General features: G+C 36.4%; 1 protein-coding gene across 4 annotated transcripts; it reads left to right on the forward strand.

Moving 5' to 3' along the window:
• Window positions 1–7,069: 7,069 nt before the first annotated feature.
• Window positions 7,070–21,404, forward strand: LOC144957008 (uncharacterized). Of its 4 annotated transcripts, XM_078887919.1 has the most exons (7): window positions 7,106–7,264; window positions 10,618–10,817; window positions 13,590–13,919; window positions 14,670–14,799; window positions 16,327–16,338; window positions 20,597–20,674; window positions 20,856–21,404. In XM_078887919.1, exons 1-7 carry the CDS (start codon window positions 7,216–7,218, stop codon window positions 20,945–20,947), a joined length of 891 nt encoding a protein of 296 aa, XP_078744045.1. In that variant the 5' UTR covers window positions 7,106–7,215; the 3' UTR covers window positions 20,948–21,404. The 4 variants fall into 4 exon arrangements, with proteins under 4 accessions (XP_078744048.1, XP_078744045.1, XP_078744046.1 ...); XM_078887920.1 differs by lacking the exon at window positions 16,327–16,338; XM_078887922.1 differs by lacking the exons at window positions 16,327–16,338; window positions 20,597–20,674 and having other exon boundaries at window positions 7,070–7,264.
• Window positions 21,405–26,413: the final 5,009 nt, after the last annotated feature.

Genomic DNA, 26,413 nt, shown 5'->3' on the forward strand with positions numbered 1-26,413 from the left:
GGTCGACCTTTCTCTTATTTTTCGTTCTTGCTTTGTCTGGCACCTTTTCACACACACTTATTCAGATCTCTATCTTATACTGGTGCCTGCAATTTAATTTCTTTCATTTGATATTTACGTGAATATATATATATATGGTTTTCGTATATTAAATTGAAGCTTACATTCAATTTCACATTGTTATTCATTTCTTCGAGCTTCGAGCAGCAACATTTAACTCATTCAACCCTAACACCGACTATATCCGTAAATTTACCCGGAGTTACTTTTACCCCATGACTATTTATTACATTTGTCTGTGACAAATTATAGGCGTAGTATCAAAGCTAATGTTTTTAGTTTTTGCATGTTAATGATAGTTGAATAAAACTATCTATGTACTCGTACATGCTAATTTCTAATACATTTTTTTCCCAATTTTGAAAAGTAGCAAACATCTCTAGGATGGAGTGAGTTTAATTAACCCGTGGAATTATGAAAGATTGATTTAACGATGTTGAAATAACAACATGGTTTTCAATTGCAATGGAACTGACAGAGGATGTCCTTGAGCAAGTCATCTCGCCCAAGCTCAATTTGCGGCGCAACACTGCGGCTGATGCCTTGGTTATTCCAATCTTCCCTTGGAATAGACCCTAGAGACAAATTTCCCCTACGGGATGGATAAAGGGAATTTTTATTTCTATAGCGTGAAACGGACAATAGCAATTGTTTGCTACCCTTTGGATAGGTGGTTAGTCTATCGCAAAGTAGTCTCCACAAGATGTAAGAGACCCAGCTACCCAATCACTGCTGGGTTGACATGAGGGGTCAGAAAAAAATAATCTCGACTGAACCGGGATCGATCTTGGTCCCTCTGCGTGTGACAGTGTATTTTGTTGAGGGAAAAGGGTTAAATTCTACTCTTATTCATGCATGGCAAACAAGTTCACTAGGAATACAAAGAAATAAATTAGAATTTATTTTCTAAAAAAAGAAAGATTGACGTGTTATGTGAACATAAAGATCTGAACAAGAGTGGCTGAAAGGTGTCCGAAAAAGCAAGAAAGAAATAATGGGAGAAAAAAAAATATCCCCAAAAATCGGTCGACCTTTCTCTTATTTTTCGTTCTTGCTTTGTCTGGCACCTTTTCACACACACTTATTCAGATCTCTATCTTATACTGGTGCCTGCAATTTAATTTCTTTCATTTGATATTTACGTGAATATATATATATATATATATATATATATATATATATATATATATATATATATATATATATATATATATATATATGGTTTTTGTAATTAAATTGAAGCTTACATTCAATTTCACATTGTTATTCATTTCTTCGAGCTTCGAGATGCAACATTTAACTCATTCAATCATAACACCGACTATATCCGTAAATTTACCCGGAGTTACTTTTACCCCATGCCTATTTATTACATTTTTCTGAGACAAATTATAGGAATAGTATCAAAGATAATGTTTTTAGTTTTTGCATGTTACTGGTAGTTGAATAAAACTATCTATGCACACGTACATGCTAATTTCTAATACATTTTTTTCCCAATTTTGAAAAGTAGCAAACATCTCTAGGATGGAGTGAGTTAAATTAACCCGTAGAATTATGAAAGATCGATTTGACGATGTTGAAATAACAACATGGTTTTCAATTGCAATGGAACTGACAGAGCGCAAGGATGTCATGCATGAGGAATCCAATCTGGAAAAACCCATATTTTAAAATTTGGCCAGAAAACTTGTCCTTGAAATATCCATCGATTTAAATGACCCTCATCTTGGCAAACATTCTTAAACCTGGGACCTCGATTAATGACCCTCATCTTGGCAAAAACTCTCAAACCTGGGACTTTGCAAAGATGAGGGTCATTTAATTCGATTGATATTATTTGAAGGACGAGTTTTTCTGGCCAAATTTTTAAATTTGTTTTTATTCTTCCAGAGAGTACGGCAGTATTGATTATACCTTTGATTAATTTATAGTTATATTATATCTGTTTGAATGTTTGTGTATTTGAGTGTGTGTGTGTGTGTGTGTGTGTGAGTGTGTGTGTGTGTGTGTGTGTTAACGGAACCAATTCTGTCAAACAGGTTTTATGTCGGGTCTTGCCAAATGCGTACAATTTGATTTGCAATTTAAGTTATAAGACTTAAGTTAGAATAAACACCCTCGCTGTGGGCAATCTGAGTGCTTATTTAACTTTAAAAAAACAAACTTAAATTGAAAAAAAAATACACCCAAAAAACTAGAGCCTTGACATAGTGCAATATCCACTAAATGTGCTCAAAGCGTTTTACTGGAGTTCCCAACCTCCCATAGTGGACAGGAAGGTACTTGCTGTTTCTTCTATTCCGTTTATAGTTTGGTTAATACAGTTTAGTGAGAATTACTCACAAACGCGGATGACAAAAAGCAATAACAAAGACCTGAGTGACGAAAACTTCATACTATCTATACATGATGGCAATGTTGCGAACTTTTAAGCCAAGCGCATACCATCTACACTAAACTTTCAATTCAAGGTTACACATAGTCTTGTCTGATGGTAGGTTATATCTGGTTGGTGATGTTTGTGAGTATTTTACTTAAACGAATAGCATGTGTTTATGTGTGCATGGGTATGTGTGAGAAGAGTGAGAGAGGGAGAGAGAGAGAGAGAGAGAGATAGAGAGAGAGAGAGAGAGACTGGGGGGGGGGCAAGGGAGGGAGATAGAGGGAGAGAGAGATGGAGGGAGAGAGATATATAAATAGAGAGAGAGTGTATGTTTGTGAGTGTGTGTGAGTGTGAGTGTGAGTGTGTGTGTGTGTGAGTGAGAGAGAGAGATAGATAGAGAGATAGATAGAGAGAGATAGAGAGAGAGATAAATAAATAAATAGAGAGAGAGAGAGAGAGAGAGAGAGAGAAAGAGTTATGTTTGTGAGTGTGTGTGAGTGTGAGTGTGAGTGTGTGTTTGTGTGTGAGTGAGTAGAGAGAGAGAGAGAGAGAGAGAGAGAAGAGAGAGAGAGAGAGAGAGAGAGAGAGAGAGTTTCATAATTTTTTCACAAGTTTCCCATAGATAATATTATTTCATGATTGAATGATTGTCGAATGGTACTTATCTGTTTAAATACGATTCAATAGTTTGATGTCACGCCTCCCGGCAACGGCGGCCATCTTGGTTCTAAACAAAGAAAATCATTCCTTTTTATTTTTCATGCTGGCTAGAACTTTTCATATGCCTTGTGATCAGAATGTGTAAAAGTCAAAACATGATCAAATGTATATGTTTTTTTCTCCTCTGGATACCCTTTATGCTCGCCGGAGAAATATTCATACGGGCGTCCGCCATTGTTCCGATAGTTTAGAGCCAGTGTTGCTAAGTTACCATGCGTCATTAGGAAGGAAGTGACGTTACGACTATTGAATCCTATTGTCAGATTACAAGCCACTCTGAAAGGTCAAAAGGCCAGTCTTTTTGGATCGTAGCATGGCCTTCGTAAAGTTATGGCCTGACACTGACTAAAAAATGACTTCAAAATGCCAGTCTTTTGCCACAAAAGAAAACAAATCGTGAGTTGTATTCAATAGTTCAACCAATGAAATGACTTGTTTCCATGAGCACTACTAACGACAACTCACTAGGCGGTGCAAAAACCAAATAATGACGTCAAACTGCCAGTCCTTTTGGATTTCAGTGTCAGGCTATAACTTAAAGTAAAGTTATAGCCTGACACCGTCGCCATCGTTGGTAGGTTATATCTGGTTGGCGACACTGACACTGAAACCCAAAAAGACTGGCATTTTGACGTCATTAATTGGTTTTCGCACCGCCTAGTGAGTTGTCGTTAATAGTGCTCATGGAAACAAGTGGTCCCATTGGTTGAACTAGTGAATACAACTCACGACTTTTTTTCTTTTGTGGCCTAAGACTGGCCTTTTGACGTCATTTTTTGGTCAATGTCAGGCTATAAGTTAACGATGGCGACGGTTCTCGTGTCAGGCTATAAGTTAACGATGGCTACGGTTCTAGTGTCAGGCTATAAGATAACGATGGCTACGGTTCTAGTGTCAGGCTATAAGTTAACTATTGCTACGGTTCTAGTGTCAGGCTATAAGTTAACTATTGCTACGGTTATAATGTCAGGCTATAAGTTAACGATGGCTACGGTTCTAGTGTTAGGCTATAAGTTAACTATTGCTAAGGTTATAATGTCAGGCTATAAGATAACGATGGCTACGGTTCTAGTGTCAGGCTATAAGTTAACTATTGCTACGGTTATAATGTCAGGCTATAAGATAACGATGGCTACGGTTCTAGTGTCAGGCTATAAGTTAACTATTGCTACGGTTATAATGTCAGGCTATAAGATAACGATGGCTACGGTTCTAGTGTCAGGCTATAAGTTAACTATTGCTACGGTTATAATGTCAGGCTATAAGATAACGATGGCTACGGTTCGAGTGTCAGGCTATAAGTTAACTATGGCTACGGTTATAATGTCAGGCTATAAGATAACGATGCCTACGGTTCTAGTGTCAGGCTATAAGTTAACAATTGCTACGGTTATAATGTCAGGCTATAAGATAACGATGGCTACGGTTCTAGTGTCAGGCTATAAGTTAACTATTGCTACGGTTATAATGTCAGGCTATAAGATAACGATGGCTACGGTTCTAGTGTCAGGCTATAAGTTAACTATTGCTAAGGTTATAATGTCAGGCTATAAGATAACGATGGCTACGGTTCTAGTGTCAGGCTATAAGTTAACTATGGCTACGGTTATAATGTCAGGCTATAAGATAACGATGGCTACGGTTATAATGTCAGGCTATAAGATAACGATGGCTACGGTTATAATGTCAGGCTATAAGTTAACTATTGCTCAGGTTATAATGTCAGGCTATAAGATAACGATGGCTACGGTTATAATGTCAGGCTATAAGATAACTATTGCTAAGGTTATAATGTCAGGCTATAAGATAACGATGGCTACGGTTCTAGTGTCAGGCTATAAGTTAACTATGGCTACGGTTATGTCGCTAAGATACATGTCGTTCTAGTGTCAGGCTATAAGTTAACTATGCTACGGTTTAATGTCAGGCTATAGATAACGAGCTCGGTTCTAGTGTCAGGCTATAAGTAACTTTGCTAAGGTTATAATGTCAGGCTATAAGATAACGATGGCTACGGTTATATGTCAGGCTATAAGATAACTATTGCTAAGGTTATAATGTCAGGCTATAAGATAACGATGGCTACGGTTATAATGTCAGGCTATAAGATAACTATTGCTAAGGTTATAATGTCAGGCTATAAGATAACGATGGCTACGGTTATAATGTCAGGCTATAAGATAACTATTGCTAAGGTTATAATGTCAGGCTATAAGATAACGATGGCTACGGTTATAATGTCAGGCTATAAGATAACTATTGCTAAGGTTATAATGTACAGGCTATAAGATAACGATGGCTACGGTTATAATGTCAGGCTATAAGATAACTATTGCTAAGGTTATAATGTAGGCTATAAGATAACGATGGCTACGGTTATAATGTCAGGCTATAAGATAACTATTGCTAAGGTTATAATGTAGGCTATAAGATAACGATGGCTACGGTTATAATGTCAGGCTATAAGATAACTATTGCTAAGGTTATAATGTAAGGCTATAAGATAACGATGGCTACGGTTATAATGTCAGGCTATAAGATAACTATTGCTAAGGTTATAATGTAAGGCTATAAGATAACGATGGCTACGGTTATAATGTCAGGCTATAAGATAACTATTGCTAAGGTTATAATGTAAGGCTATAAGATAACGATGGCTACGGTTTATAATGTCAGGCTATAAGATAACTATTGCTAAGGTTATAATGTAAGGCTATAAGATAACGATGGCTACGGTTATAATGTCAGGCTATAAGATAACTATTGCTAAGGTTATAATGTAAGGCTATAAGATAACGATGGCTACGGTTATAATGTCAGGCTATAAGATAACTATTGCTAAGGTTATAATGTAAGGCTATAAGATAACGATGGCTACGGTTATAATGTCAGGCTATAAGATAACTATTGCTAAGGTTATAATGTAAGGCTATAAGATAACGATGGCTACGGTTATAATGTAAGGCTATAAGATAACGATGGCTACGGTTATAATGTAAGGCTATAAGATAACGATGGCTACGGTTATAATGTAAGGCTATAAGATAACGATGGCTACGGTTCTAGTGTCAGGCTATATGTTAACTATTGCTAAGGTTATAATGTCAGGCTATAAGATAACGATGGCTACGGTTATAATGTCAGGCTATAAGATAACGATGCTATAATCACGTAATGGCTACGGTTATAATGTCAGGCTATAAGATAACGATGGCTACGGTTATAATGTAAGGCTATAAGATAACGATGGCTACGGTTCTAGTGTCAGGCTATGTGTTAACTATTGCTAAGGTTATAATGTCAGGCTATAAGATAACGATGGCTACGGTTATAATGTAAGGCTATAAGATAACGATGGCTACGGTTTAATGTCAGGCTATAGTTAACATTGGCTAGGTTATAATGTCAGGCTATAAGATAACGATGGCTACGGTTATAATGTCAGGCTATAAGATAACGATGGCTACGGTTATAATGTCAGGCTATAAGATAACGATGGCTACGGTTATAATGTCAGGCTATAAGATAACGATGGCTACGGTTATAATGTCAGGCTATAAGATAACGATGGCTACGGTTATAATGTCAGGCTATAAGATAACGATGGCTACGGTTATAATGTAAGGCTATAAGATAACGATGGCTACGGTTATAATGTCAGGCTATAAGATAACGATGGCTACGCTGACACTGACAAAAAAAATAAAATAAAAAGTCAATCCTCAACGTGAAACATTGCGCCCTTTTTATGCTGTATTCAATTTTAGATGTATGATTGATTCACCCTCTCTCTCTCTCTCTCTCTCTCTCTCTCTCTCTCTCTCTCTGTGTGTGTGTGTGTGTGTTTTATGTATGTCTTCAGAAGTAACGAACCAATCAATTTTTAAATTTTCGATTTGTTCATTGTTCAGCAGTCCGTGAATAAAGTCTGTATAGCCTGTAATGGTCTTTCACGTGTGACGGCATTAAAACTTATTTTAAAACGTATTCATCAGTCCGTCGGATTTCATTTGTGGCTGTGTTGCTTGGTGAATTTGTATCAATCCAAAATGAGGAGTATTCTAGTATTACTGTTGTGCTTCATTTGTCTGGTGTCAGGTAAATAACATACAGATTAAAGTTTTTTGCTTTATTAATCTGGGATCATGTAAAAATAGGAATGTTACACACATACCTATAGATAGAATGCGCTTGGCCAAGGAGTTCACAACATTGCCATCCGGAAGTATAACGGACCAACACACAAACTCTGTGTATCCATGAACGTTTATAGTCTGGTTAATACAGTTTAGTGAGAACAACTCACAAACGCGGATGGCAAAAACATTAACAAAGGCCTGAGTGAAGTCATCTTCGAACTATCTATACATTTAAAGTTTCTTTACTCTTAGTCTTTTGCCAATAAATCTTAAAATTTGATGGCAACATTCATGAAAGGGAAAAATAGGTGAATGAAACCAATAAAATATAATGAATGATTCCATTAATGACCAAAAAATATACAATGGAAATAATAACAATACTTACAATAATAATTTTAATAACAATACTACCACTACTACTGCTACTACTACTACTACTACTACTACTACTACTACTACTACTACTACTACTACTACTACTACTACTACTACTTCTACTACTACTACTACTACTACTACTACTACTACTACTACTACCATACAACTGATACTACTACTACTACTACTACTACTACTACTACTACTACTACTACTACTACCACTACTACTACTACTACTACTACTGCTGCTGCTGCTACTACTACTACTACTACTACTACTACTACTACTACTACTACTAATACTACTACTACTACTACTACTGCTACTACTACTACTACTACTACTACTACTACTACTACTACTATCTACTACTACTTCTACTACTACTACTACCACTACTACTACTACTACTACTACTACTACTACTACTACTACTACTACTACTACTACTACCACTACTACTACTACTACTACTACTACTACTACTACTACTACTACTACTATTACTACTACTACTACTACTACTACTACCACTACTACTACTACTTACTACTACTACTACATACTACTACTACTACTACTACTACTACTACTACTACTACTACTACTAAAACTACTACTATACTACTACTACTACTACTACTACTACTACTACTACTACCACTACTACTACTACTAATAATAATAATAATAATAATAATAATAATAATAATAATAATAATATAATAATAATATAAAGGCTCTTTATTCATGTTCTGTCACCGTATTCAGGTGTAAAATGAATATCTACCATATCACCGTTGTCTCTATCAGACAAATGAAATGTAATATCGCCTTACAGGCGTCATGTCTCGTCCTGCATGTAACCTATTGCTGTTAGCAAGGGACCCCTTGTAAAGCGCTTTGAGCACGTTTAGTGGATATGTACCGTATTTTATCGTAATGAATGTGATGATTTTTCTATGGTTGGTGAGGAAAGGTTTAATACGCCTTTTCAATGGAATCAACCTTGCATCGTCTAATACAATGGAGAGCAAACCAAAGACCCACAGGTGACAATCCAAGTGTCATACCTCTAGAGCACAAAGGCGGTAAAAAGGAATAGATAGTTCGAAGATGACGTCACTCATTGTATTTTGCCATCCGCGTTTGTGAGTGATACTCACTAAACTGTAATTCCCCGACTATAAAAGTTCATGGTTACACAGAGTTTTGTGTGATGGTCCGTTATACTTCCGGATGGCAATGTTATGAGCTTCTTAGCCAAGCGCATACTATCTATAGGACAGAGAGTCGTGACGTCACACCTTCTATTCTTCCGATTCCAAACTCTTTGGAAGTGTGTTTGTAACCAGTTCTTTGGAGGACTGATGATAAATAGGTTACATATTGAATCATACGATGGCATAACTATTATATAAAAATAGCTTTTATATAGAGCAATATCCACTAAATATGCTCAAAGCGCTTTACAAAGGGTTCTTGACCAACAGCAACACGTAACATGTACAACGAGATATGACGCCTGAGTACACCTGAGTACGGTGAGAGAATGTGAGTAAACAATCTTTTCCAAGGACTCAACTTTTCGTCGAGCGTGGCTCGAACCCAGGACGTTCCGATCCGAAAGCGAGTGTCTTACCAGTTGGCCACATAGCCCCTTTATTTTAGTGGCAGGGTGGATAGGCAGAGTCTTAAGATTACGGGATGGTTGATTTTTATTAACGACCAACATGTAGATAGTATGCGCTTGGCTTAGATGCTCACAACATTGCCATCCGGAAGTGTAAAGGACCAACACATAAAACTCAGTGTAACCTTGAACGTTAATAAATTGGATAATACAGTTTAGTGAGAATTACTCATAAACGTGGATGGCAAACAAAAAAAAAAAAAAACGATAACAAAGCCCCGAGTGACGTCAACTTCGTTCTATCTATATTTAGACTAGAATAAACGATTTCATCACTCTTAGACCCAAAGATCAATTACACAAAGTACTTATTCAGTTCTCCGAAAGACTGGCATTACACTTCCAATAAGATAAGAACCAGTTTTACACATCACACTTATGTTTCCTATTAACTCTTTCCTTACCAACCATTTTCATAATAATTTTCCCCAAAATTTCAAACCCACCGAACACAAACATATTATTTTTTTCTTACTCAAACAGAAAAGCAGCAAATATATTCTATGCATAATATTGATCCGCAAAATGAACCATTCAACACAGTGTCACGTTTTTATAGCTATAATAAAACATTTTTCTTTAAATTTCGTGATCTATAAAAGAAATCTGAATGATAAAAATGCTGGTTGGAGAAAAAAAAAGAATAAAATTCCCTTCATTCATCCCCAAGGGGAAATTTATCTTTAGGGTATATTCCAAAGGAAGACTGGAATAACCCAGGCGTCAGCCGCAGAGCAGCGCCGCAAAGTGAGATAGGGCGAGGTGACTTGCTCAAGGCCACATAACGCAACGGCGGGTGATTGAACTCGGTACCTTTGGGGTATGGAGCAAAGACCGTACCACTGAACCACGCTGCTTCCACGCTGTGACGTATGTGACGATTTTCCTAGGGTTGGTAACGACAGAATTAAACTGAAACGATGTGACTATTCTCAACCCCCTAGTCTAGGATGCTAGTCTTCATAATAGTAGTCCACAATTGTTGTATGTTTAATCCAAAGGTTGTAATGCAGTAATTTGTTAAGTTTCTTGTCACAAGTTGCACAATTAAAAAAAAAATCAATCAAAGCCAAATCGCAAAAAGCCGGCGACGTTTTTTTCGGTAATCCAGTCGGCCGGGGGGGGGGGGGGGGGGGGGGGGGGGGGAGAATAGAGGCAGCCAAACTGAAAACAAAATTGATTTGATAACCCCCCCCCCCCACCCCCTGGCCATCCTTTCTATTCCACGCCAACAGCCCAGAACAGTTGGACCACCACCCCAGGATATAATGCGGACTACACCCCTTACATCAAGCTCCACAGGGGATCCCCAGACTTTACCGGTGGAGATTCAGCATACTTTACCTGCGAGCTCCCGACAGACTATTCCTACGTCTCCTTTAGTTTTTGGAAAGAAGACGATCTTCTTTATACAAGTGGAACAAACGAATTTACCGTGAGTCATCGACAATTCCATTTTATGAAACGTTGAATATTTGGTTCAATAAAACAATAACATAGCATAGCCACTTAAGGATCTGTTTTATATTAACATCACATTAAAAAAAAAAAAAAAACAAAACAAACTAATAATAATAATAATAATAACAATAATAATAATAATAATAATAATAATAATAATAATAATAATAATAATAATAATAATAATAATAATAATGATGATGATGATGATGATAATAATAATAATAATAATAATAATAATAATAAAAATAAATAATGATAATAATAATAAATAATAATAATAATGATAATAATAATAATGATAATAATAATAATAATAATAATAATAATAATAATAATAATAATAATAATATAATAATAATAATAATAATAATAATAATAATAATAATAATAATAATAATAGAGCTTTTATATAGGGCAATATCCACTAAACGTGCTCAGAGCGCTTTACAGGGAGTCGCTGGCCAACAGCAGCACTTAACATGTAGAACGAGACATGACGCCTGTTAGATGAAATTTCATTTTTTATTTCGGACAGAGACAACGCTGTTAGGAGCCAAGTATTCATTTTACACCTCCGTACGGTGAGAGAGAATGTGAGTAAAGAGTCTTTTCCAAGGATCAACAATGCGCCGAGCGAAACTCGAACCCAGGACCTTCCGATCGAAAAAAAAATGTGTTGTGCATACCACTAGACCACAATTAGAGAACCAGAACTCATAAAAGAGACTACCGACATTAAACCATAATAATATTATTACTGCCGTTCTGCGGAGAGACATGTATTTTAAAAATTGGCCAGAAAACTCGACCTTCAAATATCGATTGATTTAAACGACTCTCATCTTGGTAAAAACTTTCAAACCTGCGACCTCGCGAGGTCTTCCTCAGTACCAGGTTTGAGAGGGAAAATAAGCACATCCTCTCTGTAATAATATCTTGGAATGTAAATAAAAGGATCCAAGCGAGCGCATTTTAAAATAGCAAGCACATCCACAAACAGTTTTAAGTGATCAATTTGATTCTTGGTCATTTATAACAAGATTGTGTTGATTTTTGTTTTGTTTTTATGGGTTTTACGGCGCTTGCAACACATTTAGGCCATATCAGCACCAGCAAAAAAGTAAGAAAATTGATAGTAAAAACATTCTAAATGTACAATTAAAAGGACTTGAGGAGAAAATAAGAAAAAAGGGAATGGTACAAACAGCAAACAGATGTAGATTCCAACTGCACACTATCAGTGTAGGAGTTTGAGATTACCCAAAAGTCTCACCCAGACTAAGCACAAGATTCTACTGAGAAGAATACACTAAAATGTTTACAAATCATGTGTTTAAAAAAACAGTACATGAGAGAGAGAGAGAGAGAGAGAGAGAGAGAGAGAGAGAGAGAGAGAGAGAGAGAGAGAGAGAGAGAGAGAGATTTCAAGGAAAAGAAATATCATCTCCCAAAACTATAACTATACATTCGACTGTTTTCCTCCCAGCAAAGGATTTCGGCCGGGGTCAGGACAATACAAAACTAAGTAATCTCATTCCAAGACAAAAACAGAAAGCTATTGGAAAACAGATAGAGGGGAAAGAAGACACAGGTACCTCCCTGCCCACTATGGGAGGTCGGGAACTCCACCCAGTATAGGGAACGAGATTAGCGGAAGAGTAGCGTCCCTTGATTGGACGTCACCGGGGGAGAAGTTATTTGTAACAAACCAGCTAAAAGCCAAGCGCTCCAAATACAACATTTATTATTCATATTTCTGTACAAAAATGCATATCATAATCAAACCTTATGCATTTTTGTACAGAAATATGAATAATAAATTTTGTATTTGAGCGCTTGGCTTGTAGTTGGTTTGCTTACAATATCCACTAAAATGTGCTCAAAGCGCTTTACAAGGGGTCCCTGGACAACAGCAACATTTAACATGTAGGACGGGACATGACGCCTGTTAGGCGATATTACAATTTTTCGGACAAAGACAACGGCCAGGTACTCATTTTACACCTGAGTACGGTGAGACAATGTGAGTAAAGAGCCTTTTCCAAGGACTCAACTATGCGCCGAGCGAGCGAGGCTCGAAGCCAGGACCTTCCGATCCGAAAGCGAGTGTCATACCACTAGACCACATAGCCGAACATCTTCACTTGAAGGTTTCTAAATTTGTTGTGTCCACATATGATTCGGGAAGAGCGTCCAAGTCTTTGTTGTGGTGGAGAATCAAGACAACAGTCCTATGTTGACTCATTTTCCTAAATAGATAATAATGTGAAATTGGATGTATCTAAGCTTCAATTTGATATACGAAAACAGATAAAATTGACGTTTCGGGTTTCCCCTTTATCAACAAAACAGGATGAATAAAACTACAGACGATTGAGATGATGCGGTAGTGGCGTTGTGAAGATGAATAAAAAACACCACTACCACATTATCTTATTAGTCAGTAGTTTTATTAATCCTATTTTGTGGATAAAGGGGAAACACGAAACGTCCATTTCATCATTTTTTGTATATTAGATTAAAGCTTCCATTCAATTTCATATTTTTTTTTCATCTCTTTGAGCTTCGAGCAGCAACATTTACACTAATTTTCCTATCTTTTTTAGGCAACAATCATTTTTTTTTGGACCAAGTCATCCTAACATAAAACCGCTTTTCGGCTATAGGTCACATTTAAAAAAGAAATGGATGTTGAAAAAAAATCTTGAATTTCGAGTATTGAATATCTTTTCTCATTGTACAGCTGCACAACCTGAGAGAGAAAGACAACGGCATTTACTGGTGTTCTGTTCAGACAAATGAAAGACGATGGAGTTCGGATAACTCGGTGACTATCACCGTAACCGGATACCAGTCGAGAAGTACCGATTCCCACGGGTACCACCGAACCACAACGCCCATGAACGTCCGTAGCCCTACTCTAGTTCTGAACCAACCCAAGGAATATTACTATGAAGGAGCAAGTCTTCTTTTCATCTGCCAGACAAACGGTTACGAAATTGAGTCCAAACTAAACTTTGGTTTGAAGCGGGACGGCCGTTATGTCACGCAACAAGAAGGCAGGGAGTTCTATGTAAGTGATTGGCTCTATTACTGTTCTTTTGTACAGATTTATAGATGATGATGATGATGATGATGATGATGATGATGATGGTATAATAATAATAATAATAATAATAATAATAATAATAATAATAATAATAATAATAATAATATAATTGTAATAATTACAATTATATTATTATTATTATTATTATTATTATTACAATTATATTTATTATTATTATTATTATTATTATTATTATTATTATTATTATTATTATTATTATTATTATTATTATTATTATTACTATTAATATTATTATTATTATTATTATTATTATTATTATTATTATTATTATTATTATTATTATTATTATTATTACAATTATATTTATTATTATTATTATTATTATTATTATTATTTATTATTATTATTATTATTATTATTATTATTAATTATTTTATTACAATTATTATTTATTATTATTATTATTATTCTATTATTATTATTATTATTATTATTATTATTATTATTATTATTATTATTATTATTATTATTATTATTATTATTATTATTATTATAACTACCATCCTCATCATCCTCTTCACCATCGTCGTCGTTGTCGTCGTCGTCATCATCATCATCATCATCATCATCATCATCATCATCATCATCAGCATCATCATCATCCTCATTGTTATTAATGAAATCATTATTTTTACTATTATCCTTACTCTTATCAAATACACTAACGATAATAATACTATTATTCCCTTCTAGCTGTACGACATAACAGTCTATGCTGCTGGCCGTTACTCATGTGTTATTTTGACACGAGACAGACAAGAGGTAGAATCACACAACTATGTGTACATTCAGATTGTCAAATCCGGTGGTGTTGGAGACGGGGGTAAGCTTGATATTTACTAACTCTTTCAGTGCCATTGGCCACAAGTGCTGCCAGAGCAGAATCTGTTCTATTGGCCAATGGTCGCACACGGTCTTGAAAGGCAAAAACAATAAAGTAATCCAATCCTACTTTCTACAAAAGTACTATAAATTGAACCAATTGTATCATTTCTTTCATCAGAGCATTCAATTGGCCCGAGGGAGGTATTTTAACTGAGATTTTGCGCCGAATTCGAATGTCGCTTTGTCTTAGATTGTCATTCTTATGCTGCCTCAATCAGATGTCAGCCATTTTGGGACAGAAATGCGAATATACCCTCAAGGCTGAAAGAGTTCATGTTAATATGGAAGAAAAGTCATGACATTAAACCCTCGAATCTTTGGTTCCTAAATCTTCGGGAATGTGTATCCGTAGCCATCGTTAACTTGTAGCCTGACACTGACCAAAAAATGACGCCAAAATGCCAGTTCTTGGCCACAAAAGAAAACAAAAACAAATCGTGAGTTGTATTCAACAGTTCAACCAATGGGACCACTTGTTTCCATGAGCACTACTAACGACAACTCACTAGGCGGTGCAAAAACCAAATAATGACGTCAAAATAACAGTCTTCTTGGGTTTCAGTGTCAGGCCGTAGCCATCATTATGTTATAGCCTGATACTGAAATCCAAAAGGACTGGCAGTTTGACGTCATTATTTGGTTTTAGCACCGCCTAGTGAGTTGTCATTAGTAGAGCTCATGGAAACAAGTTATTTCATTGGTTGAACTATTGAATACAATCACGTTTTGCTTTCTTTTGTGGCAAAAGACTGGCATTTTGACGTCATTTTTTGGTCAGTGTCAGCGTGGCCTTCGTAAAGTTATGGCCTGACACTGACAGAAAAAGTTATGTTAAAATGCCAGTCCTTTTGGGTATCAGTATCAGACTATAACATAACGATGGCTACGGTGTCAGGCCCTAACTTAACGAAGGCCACAATGTAACCGGCCATTCGAAGTACGAATAATGAATAGGTTACTTGAATGTGGCATAAGTATATAGATAGAACGAATATATTGTTTTTTTAGCCATCCACATTTGTGAGTAATTCTCACTAACTGTATCAACCAGACTATAAAAGTTAATGGTTACACATAGTTTTGTGTAACATTTCCATCCGGAAGTATAACGGACCAACACACAAAACTATGTTTTAACACGAACTTTTATAGTCTGAATAAGACAGTTAAGTGGATGGCAAAACAAAACAAAAAAACAATAAACAAACAAAAAAACAAAACAAAACAATAACAAAACGCCGAGTAACGTCAAGTTGACGTCATTCAAGTCTTTATTATTGCCATCCGTGTTTATGAGTATTTCTCACTAAACTGTATTAACCTGACTATAAACGATCATGGTTACACAAAGATTTGTGTGTTTGTCCGTAATACTTCCGGATGGCAATGTTGTGAGCTTCTTAGCCAAGCGCATGCTATCTATAGTTATCTTTAAAAACTTAATAAATCTGACAAACCTTTTCAGATTTTTATGAAGGTAAGACTCATGTTTCAGTGCTTGCTACAATCGTCACGTCTCATTGTACAAAAACTGGTGATAAGAAGGGGTCAGGTTTATTTTCAATGTTATTTCTATAATATTATAATAAGCCCAGTGACCCGGAGTGTTGATAATGGCTATGGTAATATTCATGTTTAATTCATCTCTCATTATATGACTGGTGATTTGGGTATGGTTCATTATCAACATCTATTTCATCGGTTTAACCAGAATGGTGATGGACAACGTGAACATATTTGCAGGGATTCAATAGTCTGATGTCACGTCCGCCCAGCAACGAGCATCTTGGTTCTAAACAAAGAAAATTGGTACTTTTTATTCTTCATGCTGGCTACAACTTTTTTCACATGTCATGTGATCAGAATGTATGAAAGTCAAAACACGATCACATTTATAATGTTTTTTTCTCATCTGGATACACTTTTATGCTCGTCGGAGAAGTATTTCATCAGGCCGTCCGCCATTGTTCCCTCGTAATGACCCATAGTAACTTAGTAATGGGTTCTAAACTATCGGAACAATGGCGGACGCCATTATGAAATACTTCTCAGACGAGCATAAAAGTCTATCCAGAGGAGAAAAACATTATAAATCTGATCATGTTTTGACTTTTATACATTCCGATGACACGACATATGAAAAAGTTCTAGCCAGCATGAAGAATAAAAAATACCGATTTTATTTGTTTATAACCAAGCTGCTCGTTGCTGGGCGGACGTGACATCAGACTATTGAATCCAATTTGGGTCATCAGACTTGCAGAAAGTCGGTGATGAATGTCGTAATGTAAATGTTGGATGTCTGCCATAATATAACCAACGTGCATAACAAACTTATAATTGTGATCTCTCGTCTCAAAACGGTATTAAGTCGCAATGATTAAGATGTTGAAAATGAAATTTGTAGCCAGAAATATCATGCTTAAATTGAGTTTAAATGCTTTATAGAGGAGAAGGAAAATCATATTTTACTGTGCTAAATACCAACGTTTTATATTTTTGACCAGTTTAACTATAATTTGACATTTTACCATCTGGTCAATCCCGACATAATACCGTTTTGAGACGAGGGGTCACAATTATGGTGACAGGGGTATGGGGTCTTTATGAATGCTTATTTTATTATCTATTGAACGAGAGTGGGATCGAGAGGAATATTAATATTGAATGTGTATTCAACCATGCATAATAATCATATTTATATAACGTCGACGAAGAAAGTAACAAACAAAAAATGAATTTATAACATGACAGCTTCCAAAAATAGAAATTTAAAAAAAAGGGAAAAAGAAAGAACAAAAATACGAAACGCAGAACACTTTGGTCCAGAATTCGTCTTCAGCCAACAGTAAAATCCCATTGAAAACATGAATAGTTGGCTTTAAAAACCGGATCGACGGCAGAGGCAGAAAAATATTCGGTCGTCCTTTCTATAATAAGATCTTGGAATGTTAACAAAATGATAGATATCTGAACAAGTGTGTATGAAAGGTGCCAGACAAAGCAAGAAAGAAAAATACAAGCAAAATACCATCCCAAAAAATCAGCCTACATCGACTGGGGATCGAACTTCAGACCTTCAGATTACTTTCTGATTACTTTCAAGTGCCAGGGCATAACAATGTTCAGTTAACGTATAAGTCTAATATTCAGCCTTAGATAAGATAAGATAAGATAAGATAAGATCAGTGTATTATACTAAAAAAAACTAACTTCTAAACTCAAGCATTTAAATATGGCAATATCCACTTAACATGCTCAAAGCGCTTTACTAAAGGTGCTAAGTTAACACAACACTTAACATGTAGGAAGAGGCATGACTCCTGTAAGGCGATGTTACAATTTACAGAGAAAATGCTGTTTACGACCAGATACTTATTTTACACCTTACTATGCTGAGAAAATCGCACTGCAAAACATCTTCAATTTTTTTCTGATTAAATCGAGATCACACAAGACAGGGGGAATAACTGTGTTAAATTAAAATATCTTCATTTGCAGCACAAGTTGTATCCCTTATTTGATATCGCGTCATCTGAGGAGTGACATTCATATTGAAGAATAGATACCAGTTTTTCAAAATAATGTGTTGAGCTTGTTAATTCAACTGTTTGTTTATTTCTCTTTAACCCTCTCCTTACCGGCCATTTTCAAAATTTTCCCCAAAACTTCACACCTACCCAACACAAAAACAGACATTTCTTACTCAAACAGAAAAGCAACAAGAACATTCTATACATAATATTGCTCGCCAATACAGGTTCTATTACAGAATGACACGTTTTTATAGCTATAGCAAAAAGACATGAAATCTGGATGAGAAAAGAGACAGCTGCATCGTAACAAATGTGACGATTTTTCAGTAGGTGGTAAGGAGAGTTTTAACCCTTTGACTTTACTTAAGATACGAGATGTCTATTTATACCTATTCCAGGATATACAAAATTAGTAAAGGAATAAAACAGTGTCGCATTGTTAAATGATCCGAAACTCTAAATTGTAGGCTATAATCAAAACAAATTTCAACGCGATATCCAAATTTATAAGATAAGATATACTTTATTGATCCTGAATGGAAATTATCATAATATTACACATCATTCATCGTTATATTAGCACAGATTTATACACTGTCATGAACTACTTGATGGAAATACGTAGCTTATTAAAAGCAAAATAAACATCAAATATAATATGATATTTATAAAATATACAGCAGTTACAAGCAATGCTATAAACATCGGACATGAAAGTAGAATAGAGATGTAATAATGGATTTGTATTGTAAATAAAATTTTGAAAATAGATTCGTGGTGTCACGTGATACCATATATCTTGTCTTTAATATAATAAGTTTGTGAGCTCTAAGTGGTGGTTGTTTTAATATCATATTCTGGGAAGTAAATACTGGCTTAAGTTTACTTTTCAATGTTTTTAAATGAGGGTAAATTTGTAAAAGCTAGTTGTTACAAAATGATGTGCTTTTGTGTACATGCGATTGTTTATGCTTAGTAAATTATGTCATTAGGTATTGTATTGGTAGTTTTGCGTCTAACCCTTGAATCTCTGAAAAAGTGCATATGAAACAGTACCAGACCTTCACTCACTATCCAGCGTCGTCCTCATTGACGTCGGCTGCCCGCACTCTGTGATGACAAAAGTCCGCCCATTCTCTTCGTCTGTTGACGGTATCATATTATAATTCTCTTCCATTCATCTCTGTACATTCTAGGATGTTTTACAAAAAATATAACTATGCCTAGCTCTTCCCCTTTTTCGTTTGCCCTTCATCTGCCCCCTGTATCACATCTTTCATCAGCGTGCATGGGTTTCGGCATATATGACCGAAAAAAACTGAGTTTTCTGAGTTTTGAAATGATTAGCGGCCATAACCGTCTTGAAGCTATTGGCAAACCCCCGACGTACTCCTTTGCCACAAAACATGCACATGAGGACCAGACCTTAGCGACAAGAAAAAAATGACATCCCAAAAATATCAGATTGGCTTAATTCCCATGTCAATATAGGCTGATTAATTTTAGGGATAGATCCATTTCTTGTATTTTTCTCTCCGCTTTGTCTGGCACTATATTATACACACTTTGTCAGATCTTTTTTATTTCACACCAGTGCCTGCTCCCCCAATCTATCACATTTGTAACCCCTGAATAGAATAGACGCTGTTATAATGAAAAGTACTTTCCTTCGGTTCAGACAGACCCAACTATTAATTATGACTGAATTAAAAGATTGTCAGAAGGAAAACACTAACGCAAGAGTGAGAATAAAGAGTCTTCGTATAGGAACGATACAGACAATGGACGTTTCGGGTGCAAAATCTTCGTCAGCATAATACACAAACAAATCGAATGAAAAAAAAATTCCCAATAGCTTGTATCGTCTGTACTCAATCTATTTTGCATTTTATTTTATTTTATTTTATTTGTTTCCGACGTTAATTTGTGTATTGTGTGCTGACCAAGGGTTCGTGCCCGAAACGTCCATGGTATGTATCGTTCCTATACGAAGCCTCTCCATTTTCACTCTTTCGTTAGTATTTTCACGATCACAGGCTTCAGACAGCCCATGCCATTTTCTACAGAAGGAAAACAGAACTCAACTCTATTTGTTGGGTTTTTAACTTCTTCAGTGTCGTATGTCGCGTGTTCTAACATCTGAATACTGTACCAGATAATGCGATTTTTTTCAAAATATTATTTTGTTTTCAATTACAGGTTATGGCAGTAGTGGTCCTTCAAGATATACGTTTCCCTACACTGTCCTGATAATCTCACTTACTCTGGCGATGAAAGGTTCCATGATGGGATTTCAAGCTTAGATAAAAGAATTGGAAAACAGAACTCAACTCTATTTGTTGGGTTTTTAATTTCTTCAATGTCGTATGTCACGTGTTATAACATCTGAATACTGTTCAAATATTGTGTTTTTTTCGACATATTATTATTATTATTATTATGTTGCTTTCAATTACAGGTTATCCGAGTAGCGGTCCTTCAAGATATACGTTTCCCTACACTGTCCTGATAATCTCACTTACTCTGGCAATGATGGGATTTCAAGCCTAGATAGAAGAATTGGAGATGATGCAACTGAATTAACAAGTTGTTTTAATTCTGTATGTTTCAGAATCATTTTTATAATTATATTAAACTTTTTATTGTTGCTCATTAAAACTCGCATCAACACATGTTTTAAAATGGGTCGTGAAATTAAAATCGTAATAAAAGACATTCATGGCTTACTATGCTATGTTTGTATATGTACATAAACACATCTCCCCCCCCCCCCCACACACACATACATGCACAAACACACAACACACACACACACATACACACACAAAAGCAATGAAATAACAGTGCTCAACTTTTGATAACAAGAGCTATAAATAAAATATTTTAAGTACAATTTTCTTAAACTTCTCCAATATTGTATCTTGAATACGCAATTTTTAGGGAGTGAAGGTGAAAGGAGTTTGTTTATCCATTGGAAATAAACTTGATGCTTCATGATATTGCTTAATCACAGTAGTTGTTTCAATCTTTTAAATTACATTTCTATAATTTATCGTACTCGAAAGTGATTACGACTTGGGTACTCTGAAAAGCCTTAGTACACACAGTCTCTCACTTAACTCAGGTATAAGATGAGTACCTGGTCGGTGAAAGTGTTGCCTCTATTAAAACTATATTTTGAATAGTGTCTTAGACGGTCGTGCCATGTATTGCATGTTTAGTGTTGCTCTTGACTTGAGACTCCATGTAGCGTCATTTGAGCACCTTCGGGAGAGGTCGTTCCGTACACAAGATTAATTTTTAAGAGATCTCACGCTCATTACATGTTTACACCTATCACCTCTATTTGTATATAGATGTGTAGATGTAGAGAGCGAGAGCGAGAGAGAGAGAGAGAGAGAGAGAGAGATTGTGTGTGTGAGAGAGAGCGATAGATAGATAGATAGATAGATATATTTAGAGAGAGAAAGCGAGGGAGAAATAAAGAAAGAAAGAAAGAGAGAGAGAGTGAGAGAGAGAGTGAGAGAGAGAGAGAGGGAGAGAGAGAGAGAGAAAGGAAGAGAGAGAGAAAGAGAGAGAGAGGGAGAGTGTCTGTGTGAGAGAGAGAAAGAGAGAGAGAGAGTGTGTGTGTGTGTGATAGAGAGAGAGAGAGAGAGAGAGAGAGAGAGAGAGAGAGAGAGGTAAGGAAAATTGAAGAAAGAACGAAGGAAAGAATGGAGAAAAATAAGAATAAAATAAACTTCAGCAGTTAAAAAGGTCATCATTCACAAAATGCGCTCAAAGAAGAATTCCAAGTGAACAACACTAATCATTTACGAGGGAAATCGGAGGCGCTATTACTATTTTGTTTTCTACAGAGACTATTAAAGACCAAGTGCTCTTTTAGCACCTACGTCTGTAGAGAATGCAAATAAATAGAATTTTCTAAGGACTCAACGTCCGGATATAAATAAATATTCATGTAACCAAGCAGGCTCTCGAATGGAACCCACAGGGCAAGAGTATACGGGGTCATCCAAAACAGACGTGGAGGAGAAGCATTCACCAAGATTTGTGCGCCTCCAATCTTACCTGGAGTGAGGCAAAGGTATGTACCTAGGACAGAAGAAGATGGAAGAGTGCTGCAAACCCCCTCCTTACCATCCATAAGACAATCGTCACATTTGTTGCGATGCAGTCACCATTTTTGTCATTCTAATTTATTTTGTAATCATAATATTTGAATAAAATTGTTTGCTATAGTTAAAGTATATTAACACTGTGTTGAAATAGCAAGAACCATCAGATTTTGTGTTTGAGGTTGGGTGTGAAATTTTGGGGGAAATTCGGAAAATGGCCGGTAAGGAGAGGGTTAAGGTCCTATGCTTCGCCAGGAGCCAAGAGGCATAGGTAAGTCAAGTCAACTTTCGGATGTCCAGAGCAGAAGTCGATCCTGGGATCTGCAGGTCAAAAGGCGATTGCTATACGCAACGCCGCACTCTAATAACGTTGATGCAAATTCATCTGCTTAAAGCTCGAAAAAAAAATGCAGATGCTAATTGTTTTCAAATGATGACAATCCAGAAAAGACTTCTTCTTGCTTGCATTCGGTTATTGTTGTCAAGACCATCTTCATACTTAGTCAAATAGGCGTGCGAAACGGATATGGAGGAGCTCATTGTCCGACGAACTGAAGATAGTTGACTCCACATGGGAGGCGACCAAGAAGATGACCAGGACAGAAGCATACGGTGGACTCTTATAGAGGTCCTTTATTCCACAATGATTGAAGCGGATTAGGTCAAGCCTAGTCTAGTGTTTAGTAGTAACACTAAATTATACATAGGGAGTGAGATTAGCGGAAGAGTAGCGTCCCTTGATTGGACGTCATCGGGGGAGAAGTTATTTGTGAACAAACCAACTACAAGCCAAGCGCTCCGAATACAAAATTTATTATTCATATTTCTGTACAAAAATGCATAACGTTGATATATTATGCAACATCTTCTGTTATTTAAGTACCCAAGACATACACATTTTCTTTTATAATTGACTTTAAGAACATAATAATTAGTTTTTCAAGTAAAAAACGAAGTATGTTCTTTACATCAACGATCAATTTCGGCTTGAAATCGATTGTTTTCAATTTGTTTATCAACCCAAACTTAGTGTTGTGAATGCTCCTCTTACAATCTCTAACAATGAGTTGATTGAAGGCTCCTCTTGTTGCTAGTTTATCTGAACTCCTCGACCACCCAATCAGAGGGTTCGAACCATCAATATATAAAGCAATGCACAAGGAGGGAGAAAGAGAGAGAGAGAGAGAGAGAGGGAGAGAGAGAGAGAGAGAGAGAGAGAGAGAGAGAGAGAGAGAGAGAGAGAGAGAGAGAGAGAGAGAGAGTGCGAGTTTTTTGAGTTTCTGGAGTGGACACGATACCGCGTACACATTTAATTTGCCATAGCTACCTTTGGTCCATGCCAAACAGAAAAATCTGTCACTTTCACAGCGAGTGAGTGTTTAATCGTATAGCCTGATACTGAAATCCAAAAGAACTGGCAGTTTGACGTCATTATTTGGTTTTTGCACCGCCCAGTGAGTTGTCGTTAGTAGAGCTCATGGAAACAAGTTATTTCATTGGTTGAACTATTGAATACAACTCACGATTTGTTTTGTTTTGTGGCAAAAGACTGGCGTTTTGACGTTATTTTTTGGTCAGTCTCAGGCCACAACTTTACGAAGGCCACGGTTTAATAGATAGTATGCAGATGACGTCACTCAGGCCTTTGTTATTGTTTTTGCCATCCGCGTTTGTGAGTTGTTCTCACTAAACTGTATTAACCAGACTATAAAAGTTCATGGTTACACAGAGTTTGTGTGTTGGTCCGTTATACTTCCGGATGGCAATGTTGTGAACTCCTTGGCCAAGCGCATTCTATCTATACAATAGATAGAATGCGCTTGGCCAAGGAGTTCACAACATTGCCATCCGGAAGTATAACGGACCAACACACAATCTCTGTGTAACCATGAACGTTTATAGTCAGGTTTATACTGTTTAGTGAGAACAACTCACAAACGCGGATGGCAAAAACAATAACAAAGGCCTGAGTGACGTCATCTTTGAACTATCTATACTTTGACATGCGCAACACATGACGAAACCATGCATTTTGTTTTCAATCGCATGTGTTTAAATTGTGAGAGTGATGCACAGGATCTGCGAGCTGTTTGCTTGAGGTGATAAGCAATGACTAAACGTGGCTGAACGGGTCTTCGATTTACTTACATTGGACATTTTTAGAAATATAAACATTAAAATGTTGATTTCACTATTTTAATCAAAATATACGATGGGTGACGTGAATGATTTTCAAACCTATTATCACTGCATGTTGATTGATAACCCGGGACTCATACCTTTACATAATATTAAAAGATGTATCCATGGCAATAGCTTTTCATATATAGATAGAATGCGCTTGGCCAAGGAGTTCACAACATTGCCATCCGGAAGTAGAACGGACCAACACACAAACTCTGTGTAACCATGAACTTTTATAGTCTGGTTAATACAGTTTAGTGAGAACAACTCACAAACGCGGATGGCAAAAACAATAACAAAGGCCTGAGTGACGTCATCTTCGAACTATCTATAGATAGTATGCGCTTGGCTAAGAAGCTCATAACATTACCACCCGGAAGTATAACGGACCAACACACAAAACTATGTGTATCCATGAACGTTTATAGTCGGGTTAAAACAGTTCAGTAGCATTACTCATAAACGCGAATGGCAAAAAACAATAACAAAGACATGAGTGACCTCATATTCGAACTATATAGAAAGTGTTATAGTGTTTACTTTAAAGATCAATCCTCACTACTTTATACCAATCAGACTATAGATAGAATGAAGATGACGTCACTCAGGTCTGTGTTATTATTTTTTGCCATCCGCGTTTATGAGTAATTCTCACTAAACTGTATTAACCTGACTATAAACGATCATGATTACGCAAAGTTTTGTGTGTTGATCTGCTATAATTCCGGATGGCAATGTTGTGAACTTCTTAGCCAAGCGCATACTATCTATATAGAAAATACGAAATAGGCTTCAACAGTCGTGACGTCACTTCCCTCGTAATGACGCATAGTAACTTAGTAACTGGTTCTAAACTATCGGAACAATGGCGGACGCCCTTATGAAATATTTCTCCGACGAGCATAAAAGTGTATTCAGAGGGGAAAAACATTATAAATCTGATCATGTTTTGCCTTTTACACATTCTGATCACAAGACATATGAAAAGTTCTAGCCAGCATAAAGAATAAAAAGTACCGATTTTTGTTTGTTTAGAACCACGATGGCCGCCGTTGCTGGGCGACGTGACATCAGACTATTGAATCCAATTGACGTCCCTCATCTCTTTGTTATTGTGTTTACTTTAAAGACTCACTACATTATACCATTCAGACTATAGATAGAATGAAGATGACGTCACTCAAGTCTTGTTATTGTTTTTGCCACCCACGTTTATGAGCAATTCTCATTAAACTGTATTAAACTATATAAGTACATGGTTAAAAAAAAGAGTTTTGTGTGTTGGTCCGTTATACTTCCGGATGGCAATGTTGTGAGCTTCTTAGCCAAGCGCATACTATCTATAAACGTTCAATTTAAGGTTACACATAGTATTGTGTATTGATAGGCTTTATCCGGTTGGCGAATATTGCGATTGTAAACCTAAACGCATACCATCAATATGTTTATTAACCTCTTTCTCTGTGTTTATGTGTGTATATGTATATGTGTGAGAAGAGTGAGAGAGGGAGATGGGGAGGGGGGGGGGGGGTGGAGCAAGGGAGAGAGATGGAGAGATAGATAGATAGATAGGTAGATAGGTAGATAGATAGATAGATAGAGAGAGCTAGAGAGAGAGAGAGAGAGAGAGAGAGTGAGTGAGAGAGAGAGAGAGAGAGAGAGAGAGAGGGGGGGGGGGAGGGCGTGAGATATAGAGATAAGTAGAGGGAGTGTG

This window comes from Berghia stephanieae, chromosome 11 (assembly GCF_034508935.2).
Source record: "Berghia stephanieae isolate SIO BIC M18660-M18661 chromosome 11, UCSD_Bste_1.3, whole genome shotgun sequence".
In the NCBI taxonomy this organism is placed as follows: domain Eukaryota; kingdom Metazoa; phylum Mollusca; class Gastropoda; order Nudibranchia; family Aeolidiidae; genus Berghia; species Berghia stephanieae.